The sequence below is a fragment of the Semicossyphus pulcher genome, unplaced genomic scaffold, assembly GCF_022749685.1.
Source record: "Semicossyphus pulcher isolate SPU_LCO1_2020_fin unplaced genomic scaffold, fSemPul1.0.p SCAF_5, whole genome shotgun sequence".
NCBI classification, from domain to species: Eukaryota; Metazoa; Chordata; class Actinopteri; order Labriformes; family Labridae; genus Semicossyphus; species Semicossyphus pulcher.
Genome location: NW_027211726.1, coordinates 18685953 through 18699400, shown reverse-complemented (window position 1 = coordinate 18699400; position 13448 = coordinate 18685953). Strand labels below are relative to the sequence as shown.

Below are 13448 nucleotides of genomic sequence, written 5' to 3'. Positions count from 1 at the left end.
TAGATATTTGCTACTGATACTTACTTGACCTTTTTAATTTGTTTCTCAAAACTCAAAGATGGATCTACTTTTTTGAGCTCATCACTTTGGGCAGCGGTTGTCAGGTCAAAAGGTGACAGTGTAAACCATAACATCCTCCTCCGTTTGTCTTTCTCAATACCCCGGTGTTATGACAAGATGTTGTTCCCTTTTGAATGAAAATACACAGAATTTCTCATGATGTGCTTTGATGCTTCTGTCACTGAACGGAATAATGTTAAATAGTTAATTCACAAACAAACACGAGGAAGAAAATGTGCAATGTGACAGAAAAGGTAAATAATCAGGAGGCATTTGGCCTACTATAACTATAAAACACAACCACAGAGAGCTGTTTATCTTTACTTATACTGAGATTTTTAGCCACTTTTGCATGCTGGATATTTTTTATAAATGTCTTAGCTCTCTGGTGCTGTCTCATTTGTAAGATTTAGTCTGTTATAGGAACTTAATTAGGTATTTTTAGGTGTAGTTTTTATGTGCCTAAATGTTTTCTTATGTTCAGTGTTAGGTGAGGTGTCTTGACTGCGATTGACGCTGCTGTGACGGTGTAATTTCCTGTAATGGACTAATAAAGTGTCTATCTAGAGCAGGGGTTCCCAACCTGAAGGATCCGTTAAGAGAATTGGAAAATTAATCTAAAGAGGCGTGAGTTATTTTAGAGAAATATATGATAAAAAACAAAAATATGAAGTTGAAAAAATTTAATTTTCTGGTTAGCTTAGAAAAACCCTTGAAACCCTTACACATCTATGGCCTACGTTTTGAAGAAAGAAGGTCGGGTACCAGTCAATACAAAGAGTAGGTCCTTACTAACAAGTGGAAGTTAACCCTTGAACCAAATGTAACCTGTTGTACAGCTCCATTATGTTAAACCACTGGCAGACTTTGCTTTATAGATGAAGCAAAGGCTCCATCTAGAGGTGGACAGGAAACTTACAGTCTCAACATTTGTTCCTTTTTTACATAGAGTAATAATCACTCTGAACACTATTTCAGATTGTTTTTACTCTTATTCAAAATGCTAATTATTTAGACAGCATTCACCTTTAACCCGAGCTATTTTTCTCAAATGTAGACAAAAGTTTTATTTCCTACAACTTGAATAAATGTCTCTGTGTCAAGTTTTCCAAATCATGTGAGGTTACTAACAGACACTGTATTCATACATCAGTTTATATTCACTTTATTTAATGGTGCCATCGCCCAACTGGGCACCCATTAACACCACATACAATGGGCCTAATTCATTCATTCACTGTGCAGTCCGGTCCCACGCTTCACCATTTCCTTTCAGAGGATGACCACGCAGAAAACACTCTGCTGAACAAGTCAATGAGGGGACATAGTGAGCGTTGTAAAGTGACTCTATGTGCGTGTTGTTTTCAAATGTATCCCAGCATTAGATACGAGATTATCAGAGAGGATGATGACACAGTTTCTTCACAGGGAAATCAATCAAAGAGTAAAGCACACAAAAAAGTGTTTGTCGGGCTGTTTTTCAGCAACGCTAAAAACCTCAGATTCATAGATTTTCATCTATTTTTCAGTCATGGAGTTTTTCAAGCTAAATGTCTCCTCAGGGGCTGAAAAACAATCTAAAAATGTTGCCAATGTACTGTATGTCTCTCTGATGTTGATGAAAGTGTGTATCCTGCAGGCGTCTGAAAGGTCAACGACCGAGTGTAACTGTCAGGACAACATGCCTCACTCTGTGTCGGTCTCTGTCTTTATGTCCTCTCATTTCTGGACACAGATAGATAAAATGATCACAGATAGATATTGCTGACCATCGACGGCTCTGAGACTTAACCAAACTGTGACATTGGCGGTTAAAATCTTTCTGCTTTTGTCTTTGTCTCACGGCCTGAGGGAGAGAAGCAGCAGACAGCTGGTGTATTCGAATGTAAAGAAACTGTCTCCATTCTGCTCTCGACTATCCATTTACAGCTCTATGTGTCGGTTTCTCTACGACAGAGTGAAACCTTTAGCCTAAGGGGAAGCGAGTGTGTGTGTGTGTGTCTCTGCCAGGTGGACCTCTTCTTCCTCCTCCTGGTGTCACATGGGAGGGGCCTGGTTGCATGCAGGCTAAAAGCTAGCTCCTCTTATTTCCCTGGCAAATGTTGTCACCACAACCAGTCACATTTCTCTCCTCCTCCTCCTCCTCCTCCACCTCTCTTCTCTTCTCCTTCTTACTTCATCCCTCTCTCCCTGTCTGCCTGACAGTAGTCCCACATATCCTTGGAGGATAAGATGCCATGGGGGCCACAGGAGGAACAGCGCTTTACGTCTGCTCTGTTCTCTTCATCCTAACAGGTGAGCGTTTACGTTGTTATAGAGGGATGTTCAGCTTGAGCTGTCAGCGTTGTGTTGGTGCGGCTGTAGCTGTTACTGTGGTTGCTGTGTTTGCTTGGTTTGGAGTGTGAGTTGAGGAAGTTTTTCTGTGTGTGTGCAGTAACAAAATGTGCCTAAAGCTTGTGAAATCATTTGTTTTTTAAGGGTTTAGGCGAGGGAAGGAGTAGTGAAATCAGGTTGTGAAATTGGCACAAGAAGTGGATTCAGGGACTATTTTCTGTGAGTGAAATTTGGCGTCCTTGTCTTGTAACATGTTGGTAAGTTGGTCTGTAAGCTCTCCACGGTCTTTTTTAATGTAAATTTGAACCTTTTAGAGTCTATCTTGGATCGCTTTGCATGTCCTTTCCATAGTCATCACCGTGTGACTTTACAAGATTAGCTCTTCTTCTGTTGTCTGCTGTGAGTTAGGACATAAAGCAGCAGGTCGGTGGAAAGCAGAAGTGACCCCGGCCACAGCGTGCGTGACTCAGTGATAACAGGCATGTTCCTCATATGATCAGAAAAGTCCCTCAAACATGGAGCGCTCTCCTCCTCTCCTCCTGTGTGATGTTTGTATCATCAACCCTCCTTAAGGAGATCTATCAGTCTTATCTGAGAGAGGACAGAGGATGGTGGCGTTTGGACACGCGCCGGGAGGCTTTATTTAGTGTCCAAACATCTCCAATGTGTGCGTGAGGGTGATAACAGGCAGGTGTGTCTCGGTCTGTTTGAATGTGTGTGTGTGTGTGTGTGTGTGCGCGCGTGACCACTAAATGAAGATATCCTCTCACCTCACACTCCATTGTGCTCCGCATCACCACGACAATGTGCGTGTTGTTTGGGGACAACAGCGAAGCAGCGGGCTCGGCACACTCCTCCTCGCTCTGCCTTTTCACCGGGTCTCAGCTGGTGTAAACACAGGCACACTTCTGCTACTGACAACACACACACACACACACACACTCACAGAAAGTGGCCTGCAGGCTTGTAAGAGTGGAGCGTGTCAAAGGGGTGTCTGCGCTGCATGCATTATTTAGGACATAACACCAGGCACACAGTGAGGCTATTGTGATGAACAACATGGGCAGAAGTCACCAGGGGCTTGGATGACACCCGCTGGACGTCCCCAGGGAGGAAGTGTGGACCGGTTAGAGTGTGGGGGGGGCAGGGGAGCGGGTAACAAAGAAAATAAGTGATGAAAGGTGGAGATTTGAGGGGATAGAAGAAGAAAATGCGTCTCAATTTTCTGCATTTTGCTCCATTTTTAATACCAAGACTTTTGATTTTTGATTTTTTGACGCATATACAACAAATTTTGTGAAATTGAATGTAATTTTTGACTTGAGAGAAACGAGAAATAAAATTTTTCATTTCTCATTTCTTGAAAAAACTAAAGAAGTAGTAGATACAGTGAGAGAAGTGAAACAAAAGGACATAAAGTGCGAGCTTTTAGTAAGTTTGCTTCGCAGTAGCTGCCTACTCACATGCTGCTGCTTCACTCAACCTGGCACCCAAACACAGCCCTTTACTATATAACTTAAAACTGTCAGAAATAGCAAGGAAATAAAGTTGTCAAAAGATCCTGCCAAAATATCATCCTTGAATTTTTCATGATGTAAATGACGTTTGAGGGGTAGATGGGAAAATTTTGAACTGTCAATAACTGCTGAAAAACAACCGTAACTCCTCCCAGTCTTTGTGTTTTAAATTCCTGGTTGTTTTAGCCGGTTACTAGAGAATAAACTCTCCCAGCAACAAGCCGCACGTTTAAACAGACAGCGAGGTGCATTAGATCAACAGTTATCGCGTGATTTCAGACAGGCCGACTGTTTGTTTAGGGACAAGTTGGGATCAAAGAGACAAGACTGGTCCTTGTCTGACAACAACAATGACACTATGCGGTGAGCTGGGTCAATATTAACTCACCGCAGTTGCAGGACCTGCTCAGTTTAAAGACTAGGATATAGATTAAGAAGTGGGACGGACGAAACAGAACTGGGTTCATCTTTAAATGAAAGTTGTCCTGTTTTGTCACCATTACTCCATCTCAACAATATCAGAATATAAATAATGATGTTATTGAAGAAGTTTCCTAGTTTGAATTCCGGTTCAGGCGTAGGGGGAATTTCTCTGTGGAGTTTGTATGTTCTCCCCGTGCATGCGTGGATTCCCTCTGGGTACTCCGGCTTCCTCCCTCAGTCCAAAGACATGCTTGTTAGGTTCATTAGTGACTCTAAATTGCCTGTAGGTGTGAGTGTGAAAGGTTGTCTGTCTCTATATGTCAGTCCTGTGACTCCAGCCCCCTGCAACTCTGAGAAGGTTAAGCGGTATATATAATGGATGTTATTGGACTACAATATTTTCTAATTTTCAATGCCAGGACGCAGCAGTGATATGTGTCATACAAAATTGAATGGATTTGTATTTGCATTGTGGTTGTAAGGAACAAAAAGGTGACAGTGTCTGCGTATTGAATTGTATATATTTTTAAGTGATTTTCTATTATGAATAACCAATGTTGTTGCTGACTGTACCTTTCCTGTATGTACTGTAGGTCATATTGTGGCTCCCTCATTGGAGTTTTGGTGTCTTTCAGCTCATTGTTTTGGTTTTACTTGTCTTTTTAGTTTACCATAAAGTGAAAATAAACAATAAAAATGATTATACTGAAATAATGGCACAAACAGACAAAGATATAGCGATTAGCTGTAAACACGATGGAGCATTCAGCTGCTAAAGATCTAGTTAATTCCCTCAGGAGGTGGAGGAGACCAAAACAGAGCAAAGAGGACAATTATATTTGACAGGCTGCTTGACATATATTCATTATAAATTATAATGTAATGTAAATGTCTTTATGACCAGTTAATAGGCAACATTGAGCTAACACGTTAGCCATGTTAACTTTAAAATGTCAATGTTGTCTTTACAGCTGGTTGTGCTGCCCCAAAAGTGTCCAAAAACAACAATTATTAAGATAGTTCCACGACCACTTAAACTTCAGATTGGTCTCCCGACCTAAACTAGCTGCTTACCCATCTAAAAGAAGTATTCAGTATAAGTTATGAACAACAAATTACCTACCTATGATTCTGCATTTACTCTTGTTTCTTTTCATTCTCCTCGTCCTCCTGCAAAATCCAAGAAGTCAGCTCCGAGTTCATCCACATCCCTTCACTGGTCCACCATGGTATTGAAGGGAAGTCCCTGCTGCTGTCTGTCGAGACCCGCTTCTCAATGGACGAAGTTGAAATCCAGGGAACTTGGTCGCACACCCGGCCGAGCGGCACCAGGGCCACGTTGGTGACGTTTACCAAAGAGTCCACGATCACTGACATGATGTACCGAAACCACCTCCTCTTTAGAGAACCTAATGTTTCGTTACTAATCCGGAAGTTAAACCAGGACGACGAGGGGGATTACATACTGGACCTCAACATAGAGTTTCATAACAAGTCAGGACTGGTTATCAAGGAGAAGAGAACTGTGCATGTAACGGTGGACGGTGAGTGTTTTTTGTAATTTGGTATCCACCTTAATGTAAGTTGTGGAATGAACACAAATTTTACCTCTGTTTCCTGTTTTTTCCTTAGTCCCTGTGTCCTCTCCGGTCATCGAGAAGAACCCATCGTATGCAGTTATTGAGGACAAGGCAAACGTAACCTTGTCTTGTTCTGTTGAGAGAGGAACAAGAGTTGCGTTCCAGTGGCTAAGGGACAATACCGCAGTCGGTCCCAGTGACAGATATCACTTCTCCCAAGACAACTCTACACTGTTTATTAGTCCTGTGAGAAAGGAGGACAAGGGGACGTACCGCTGCGTGGCCAGCAACCCTGCGAGCCCGGGTCGGCACAGCAAGGCTGTGGAACTCAATGTATATTGTAAGTAGATACTCTGTATTCACTGATATTATCCCTCTCTTTCCCTGCCCTAAGACCATCTTGAAATACACGTCTAGTTCCCAATTAGTTCTCTAGGGATTGCAGCGTGGTGTGAGGATCTTCAGACATGGGTTTTATAGTGTAGGTGGATTATGATATGATACGATACGATACAATACGATGCGATACAGTATGATTTGAAACAATACAATATGGTACGATACAACACAATATGATACAATATGACATGATACGGTACGCTTTGAACGATTCTATACGACATGATACGATACGACACGATACGATAAGATACTACACAACACGACATGGTACGATTTGAAACAATAAGATACGACACGATACGATACGGTACAATACAAAACAATATGATACAGTAAAATACTATATGACACGATACGATTTGACACAATACAATATAGTACAATACGACACAATACGATATGATACGTCATGATACAATACTATATGATTCAGTACGCTTTGAAACAATACGATATGACACGACACGATACGATACGATAACTTGTATTGTCCCTGTAGAGAAATTTGTCTTGGGCTCGCATTGTGCATAGATTGATGTTGACAGCAGCTTTTTACGCTTTGAAAGTCTGACATGTAGACTGTATACAAGAAATGGATGTTCTGTCTGGTTTCACAAGCTAAGCCAATGCGAAAGTGCCTTAAACCTGTATTCTTTCTAATGGCCTGCAGGGGGCAACTGTTGGTTGCAAAAAGAGGTCCGGTTGTACTAAACTAGATGAGAAATATCCTTTCTTCTCGGGTGGTCTTCTTCAAGAAAGATTTATGTTCCTCTTGTAAATGATGGTCCCATGTAGAGAAGAGGGGACGTTAAAGCAGGGTTTATAGGTTGCAACCCCTATAACTTGTGAACCGGGATACAGTGGCATATCCAACCCGTCTTTCAAATGTGGCCACTTGTGCCTCCAAAAAACCAAGAAGGAGACGGCCATAATGGCGAACTTGAGGCTCAGACTGGAGTTCACAACCCAATGGGTGATGTCATTGTGGCTACGTCCACCTCTTTGATTCAGTTCGTGGTCTGGCGTAACAAATTGCTCAATTTTAAGGTGAAACTAGCTGATGTGAACAATTGCAACGATGGACAACAGTACAAAGAAGTCAAAGAAATTATTATCTGGACAGACTTGTGTTACCTCCCTATGTACCAAAAAATGGCAGGATCATGTGACCTTCAGTGAGAAGTTGGTTTTATGAACCTAAATGATTCAAGCACAGAAATACTACAAAGTCAACAATGCAGAAAAGTTCTGTAGGTGTGATTTCTGTTACATAAGTATTTTATTTGGGACTGGGACCATATCTGTTTATATTAATTAATTTGGTTGTAGGTTGTAGGATGTGTTTGTCACGAAGCTCCTTCACTAATAACAAGACATAGCATGCAAATGATTATCTATTTACTTCTCTTTTAAACTCTCTCAATACTGTTTTCCCAGAGCGGCGGTATGAAGTCGTATGTAAATGTCAGTGAGATCATGCTACTTTCCGACAACCGAAAACACGTGGCTGTTCTGGGACATTATTTGCATGGGAGCAGACGTACCTCACAGAGCTCCTCTGTTGTACCATAAAGTGTGTAGATGAGCTGATAGGCGGGCCTGGTTTTGTGAGTAGAGGTTGTACCAAGGACATAATCTTTCCAAGAAGTCATTTGAATGTGGTTAAATTTTCACATAACTGACATTTCTGAACTGCAGGGACATAATATGACATGATACGGTTGGAGGTTGTACACTGTGTGACATGTCTGTGACTTCCTTTGTTTCCTGCCTGTAGTCAGTGTAATTATACTGTGGGTGTGTTAAAAGAACTGCAGCTCTTGTGAATTTAACAATGTCATCATTTCTGTTTGTACAGATAGTTTGTGTTAGCATTCAGTGGCTGCCTGAGTAAACCTGGGATCCACTACTTACAGTGTAATTGGTTACCTCAGTTTTTCCATGCTCCGTTTCTATTCCAGTCAGTCTATCAATGTAAATAAATGACTTACAATTACTTTTTCCAATGTATTTGATATTTTAGTCTTAAACACATCTATGCACAGTAAAATTGGCAACTAGCATTTAAGCACAGGTTCACTTAAGATGCAAACAGATGTCAGGTAGCTGGAAGAACAACCTGATTTATAAGAGAAGATGTTATAAAATCTCCACTGGAGCTGTTTTGTTTGTTAAATGGCTTCTTCAGAGGGAAGCCAACTCTTAATTTGAAGGACAAGTACTGCGCTTTAATTTCCCAACCAGGACTAACCCTGCTATTCAATTGATTAAACCTTTGACCCTGCAATGGAAATCTTTTAGCCATTGCTGCCCCATGGTGCATTGAAATGAGACACTTCCTATAAAAGCAATCATTGTGTATAATGAGCATCATATCAGCAGCAAGTTGTCATGTTTTCCTGACCAACTGTTGGCCTCCGCAGATGGCCCCTACAACCTGGAGGTGAACTCAGGCCAGGGCCTGCGGACAGGGGAAGTGTTCACCATCAACCCTGGAGAGCTTGTCTTCTTTGAATGCCAGGCTGATTCCAACCCACCTAACAGCTATGTCTGGATCTCCAAGAGCCGCAACACCACCCAAGTCATAACGGAGGGCCCACGGCTGGAGGTGCGCTCCTACAGACTGGCCCAGGCCGAAGAGTACCTATGCCGCGCCTTCAACAACGTGACGCAGAAGCAGGACGAGGCCCAGTTTACTCTGGTGGTGGCCAGCTTAGGACCAGGTGGGTAGGAGGTGGAACATGGCAGGAGGGAGCTGAGCGTGGGTAGATTTTGGGAATCCTCTGAGATAAACACTCTGTAAACAGTGTGTCATGCCAAAAGCAAAGGAGGTTTATGAGCCATGAGAGATATAACTTGACAATGACAGGCAAATACCAAGTCCAGTTTGGGAACAATTGGGTTGATAAAATACTGTAGGCTACAAGACACAGTGTTTATGCAACATGAAAAGCAAAACCAGGTTATGGCTAAAACATGAAATAGCATATACGGCTATTGGGAACCATTTTTTAAATCTCTGTTGCTAGGTTTCAGCGCCTGCAATCTGTATTAAGGTTCAGTGGCTGGGAAAGCAAACAGTGGATGACAGCTGTTGTATTTGTTGACTAAGTTTTATAGCATGTGCAGTTTCTGTGTGCTGAATTGATATGTTGTCCTGGTGATACCGAGACCAGCTGATAGCTTCTACTGATACTGGCTATGATTCAAAATGATGTTTATTGACTCAGAAGAAACCATTTCAGCATCCATCTGTACTGACATCAAAATCTGTTATGAATCACACAAAATAATCCTGTTACGACTTACCTTTTTACAAGAATAACCATGCTAGCTTCTGTGTTAGCCTTATGTACGCTGATGCTGCAAACTAAATGCTAACATAAGCAGGCTAACAGACTTACAGTGACAATGCTAACATGCAGATATTTCATTTGTAATTAGTACTCTTATAAAGCGGCTAGCATTTGATTCTGCATATTACCTTTGTAACAAGCTAGGAAGGGATTGTCAAGGTTTATTTAATGGTGTTTATATTAGCAAATTGGGCTGAATGGGAAAACTTTCAAACACAAACACAGTGATGACCCATTTATGCTAGCTAGCTTGTAGATCTTGTGTGCCATAGGGGAGGGACATAAAGATTCAAGCAAGGTTTTAAATGGACCAAAAATAAGCATACTACCCCAGGTGGAGGCTAAGTTACACATTTAGCTAGGTTTCAAGGCTAATTCTAAATTATTGAAAATACAGGCAAAGCTATTTTTTTTTTTAGCCGTTATTGGGCCAGATATTGGGATATAGATGACAATTAGCGCAAGAAGTGTGATTAGAAAAACAACTTTAAAATCAATTTTGTTTCATGGGAACTTTAAGAGGTTCAATTATTAGCCTGGTAGCATGGTAACAGTTAGCATATGTTTTAGTATTAGTATACTGGACCAATATTTGTGTTAGTGTGTAAATCAATACACGATATTGCCATCCCTTAAGCCTAGCTACTAGCTTTGCTAATGAGTGTTAATATCCTGTTTTTGATTACAGGGAAAGAGAAGCACACCCAGGATGGCAGCTCTGTTTCCCCATTGGCGGCCATTACTGTCTGCTCATTGTTTGTCATTGGCTGTATGCTGCTGTTCTTCCTCAGGAGAACCTGCCATCCGAAGAGAGGTAAGATAACCCTCCCTCTGAGTACACCCCTCACAGTAACCTGTTTAACATGTTCCATGTTTGAAATTCACGTCTGAATGTTGAAGATAACACATAACGGCTTACTCCACCAACTTCTTATGTGTAGGCTACGTTAATCATAGACAACTTGCAAATATCAGTCAAACCTTTGGGTCAAATGTCAGGTTAGTCTATTTAAGAATGGCTTATGTCTGTATTAGTGAGTAATTATTTCTCTTCTCTCTGTCTCTTTCTCCACATCATGAACAGTGCTTATGAGCATTTACAACAGGTAAGAGGCTTAAATATGCAATAAATAGTCATTAACCTTATCATTCTTTTTAGTATTCATAGTGTTTATGTTTCAACTAATGACTTTATTTGAATGTTTTTGGCAGACCTCTCTCAGAGCAGAAACGACCACATCGATCAGGTGAGCTACAGCTTTCTAAATTATATTTTGCCTGCATCTTACATAAAATAATGCAGCCATTGACTTCTCCTGTATATTAGTGTCAGATTTACGTATATTCATATATTTTGGATCATATAGCTGATAATAAGGATGAAAAGAATAGATACTTATGCTCTTGATGGAAGTGCTGGTTTGACATCAAAACCTATGCATCTTCAGGTCACGAGGATGCAACAGAAGACTTTGGCATCTACGAGTTTGTGTCCATACCTGGGAAGATGGAGTCTGCACAGGTATGTAATACGCTGCTCATAGACACGAGTTCAGTGATAAAGCAGCAGGATTTGAAACTTTCCTCTCTTGTCGAACACTTGTGTGTAGATGTAATTTTCCTATGCAACTCTCCTGCAGGCTTCATGCAGATCTCTGGCTCGCCTCGAGTCGGTTCAGGACATGCATACCACCATCTATGATGTGATTCGGCATGTTCCTGAAACGCCTAATCAGAGTTTGCTGATGTAACATCTATATCTGGAACTTACCGTCATTTCACTTGAAGACTCTTGTGTAGCTTTATCCTCTTAAATCTCGGTTCTCAAAGCCTGAAACGGATTGGATTTGATGGCCCAATTTTTGCACAAGGGATGAAGGAGACTTGTGACCTGATCGTGCACTGTTATTGCCCACAGTTTGGGACGGATTTTAAATGTGTTTTGCTGACATTATTGTGAAATGAAAGTGTATGTATGGCTTGAATTTTGTTTTTTATATGTGAATGTTTAATTGAAGATGAAACTCTTTTGGCTTTTTTTTTATAAGATTACTTAAAATCTTTTTGAACCAAGCAAGTAAGTAGTCACCATTTTAACTTTATTTTGAAAATCTTGTCTGCTACCTACAAGGAGCACAAACTTTCCTAACTTTAATTACTATTTAAAACATATTTAATTTAAATAATGTGGTTTTATTTCAATAACATTGTTCTGCGTTAACATTTCCGCCAAGGAGAGTGTGTTTTGTGAGAAGACAAGTGTTATAATGAATGCTTTTTCTTGTATGAAATATATATAAGTGTAAATATTGTACATTGATTATACTGCAGATTCTCTATACTTCTATGTTTTGTCCAAATCTATTTATTCCTATAGAAACACTTAACCCTGTTCTTACAAATGTAGCATTTCTTCTGCTCAACATGGATATAATGAAATGCTGAAACAAGGACTCATGATTCTGTACAGTTTGCATCCACATGTATGTTTTGTACTTTATTAAAATATAACGCTTTAATAATCCGCGTCATTTTAAAAATGTATGACTTTCTGTTTCTACTCTTTTATGTCTTTTTCATAAAAAGGCAACAGCAGCAGGGCTTGTAATGAACAATTTCTCACTACCAGATCGTGAAGAAAACGAATATTTGAAGCCAGCAAAGATGTCAGTTCTGCTGCTTCACAGTCAGTCTTTGTCTGATGTCTTGGCTGCGATCTCTCTTCCCACAAGTGTTGTGTTCGATGTCTTGAAATTGCTGCAGAGTGCTCGTCTCTCTCTCTCGGCTCTGCTGGATTGGTATGCCGTGTACCTGGCGTGATTTGGAGACAGGCGGCAACAGACGGATGGTTCAGCATGTGGCAGAGTGCCCTCCACCTGCTCCTGCTGACACCTTGTCACGAGGAGATAAAAATGTGTGTGCTTGTGTGTTGCTTTGAGTTTTTAAGTGAAAGAAAAACAGGTAGAGGGAAGAGGAGCAAATAGATGCACAAAAGCATGGAGAAGAATTGAGACAAATGTTTGCTGAGAAAAAAGAGGTCAAATCTATCAAAAAAGCAACATTTAAAGACAGCAGCAACCTGCTTTCTGCTTATTATTAAGCTTAGTACCAAAACATTTTGTCATCCTCACTGTGTCACTTCTTCATTGCAAATGCTTCAGCACAAAAATGCCCAAATTCAATGTGATTGAAACCTTTAAAACTGAAACATTTGCAGGAATATAGCTCTTGTTTTCCAAAGAAAAATCGTGAGGCTGAAAGGTTTTCACAAATAAATAACGCTATTATGAAATTATTTTCATACTGAGTCATAAAGTGCTGCCTTTCACGATGCTCCCTTGCATAACAACAAGCCGTTTAATAAATCTTGCTCTAATTTTAGCTACTGGAGTGACCGGCTGAGTGTGCTGTGTCTTAGTGATGGCATCTCCGGGTAGGGGTTGCCATCTGTTCCGTCTCAGTGTATGCTTAAAGGGAGGCGCCGCACTGTGGATGAATGCCTAACAAACAACAGTAGATTAAATTCACCTAAGGAGATCGACCTCACCTTCATTTGACTGGGAAATAGCCTGAGGCATCATTAACCAGGAACTAGAGCTCACAGCGCCTGCTGTCTGCTGCATGCTGCCTGCTTTTAACCAAGGGCTGCTCAAAATAACCCACCCAAAGGGGCAATTACAAGGCAGGCTGGATGGGACCCTTTTGTAATTATTTTGAACAGTTTATAAAGCAGGTCCAGGTTTAATTGCTTGGCAGAGATGGAGCTACATGGCACT

At 40.9% G+C, this 13448-nt stretch overlaps 1 protein-coding gene across 2 annotated transcripts; it reads left to right on the top strand.

Annotated features, from left to right (window-relative positions):
- Window positions 1-2222: 2222 nt before the first annotated feature.
- On the top strand, window positions 2223-12194 carry hepacam2 (HEPACAM family member 2). 2 transcript variants are annotated; one of them, XM_069681521.1, is made up of 9 exons: window positions 2223-2355; window positions 5522-5878; window positions 5967-6254; window positions 8740-9039; window positions 10361-10486; window positions 10757-10778; window positions 10885-10919; window positions 11121-11194; window positions 11313-12194. In XM_069681521.1, the coding sequence occupies exons 1-9, from the start codon at window positions 2298-2300 to the stop codon at window positions 11421-11423; spliced, it is 1371 nt and encodes a 456-aa protein (XP_069537622.1). In that variant the 5' UTR covers window positions 2223-2297; the 3' UTR covers window positions 11424-12194. The 2 variants fall into 2 exon arrangements, with proteins under 2 accessions (XP_069537622.1, XP_069537621.1); XM_069681520.1 differs by having other exon boundaries at window positions 5519-5878.
- The last annotated feature ends 1254 nt before the right edge of the window (window positions 12195-13448 follow it).

What these genes read in the sequence shown, in the direction of transcription:
- hepacam2 (XM_069681520.1), top strand. Translation starts at nt 2,298, where the DNA reads ATGGGGGCCACAGGAGGAACAGCGCTTTACGTCTGCTCTGTTCTCTTC. An exon ending in TGTGCATGTAACGGTGGACG is followed by an intron (nt 5,879 to 5,966) that starts GTGAGTGTTTTT and finishes TTTTTTCCTTAG; the next exon opens with TCCCTGTGTCCTCTCCGGTC. An exon ending in TGTGGAACTCAATGTATATT is followed by an intron (nt 6,255 to 8,739) that starts GTAAGTAGATAC and finishes TGGCCTCCGCAG; the next exon opens with ATGGCCCCTACAACCTGGAG.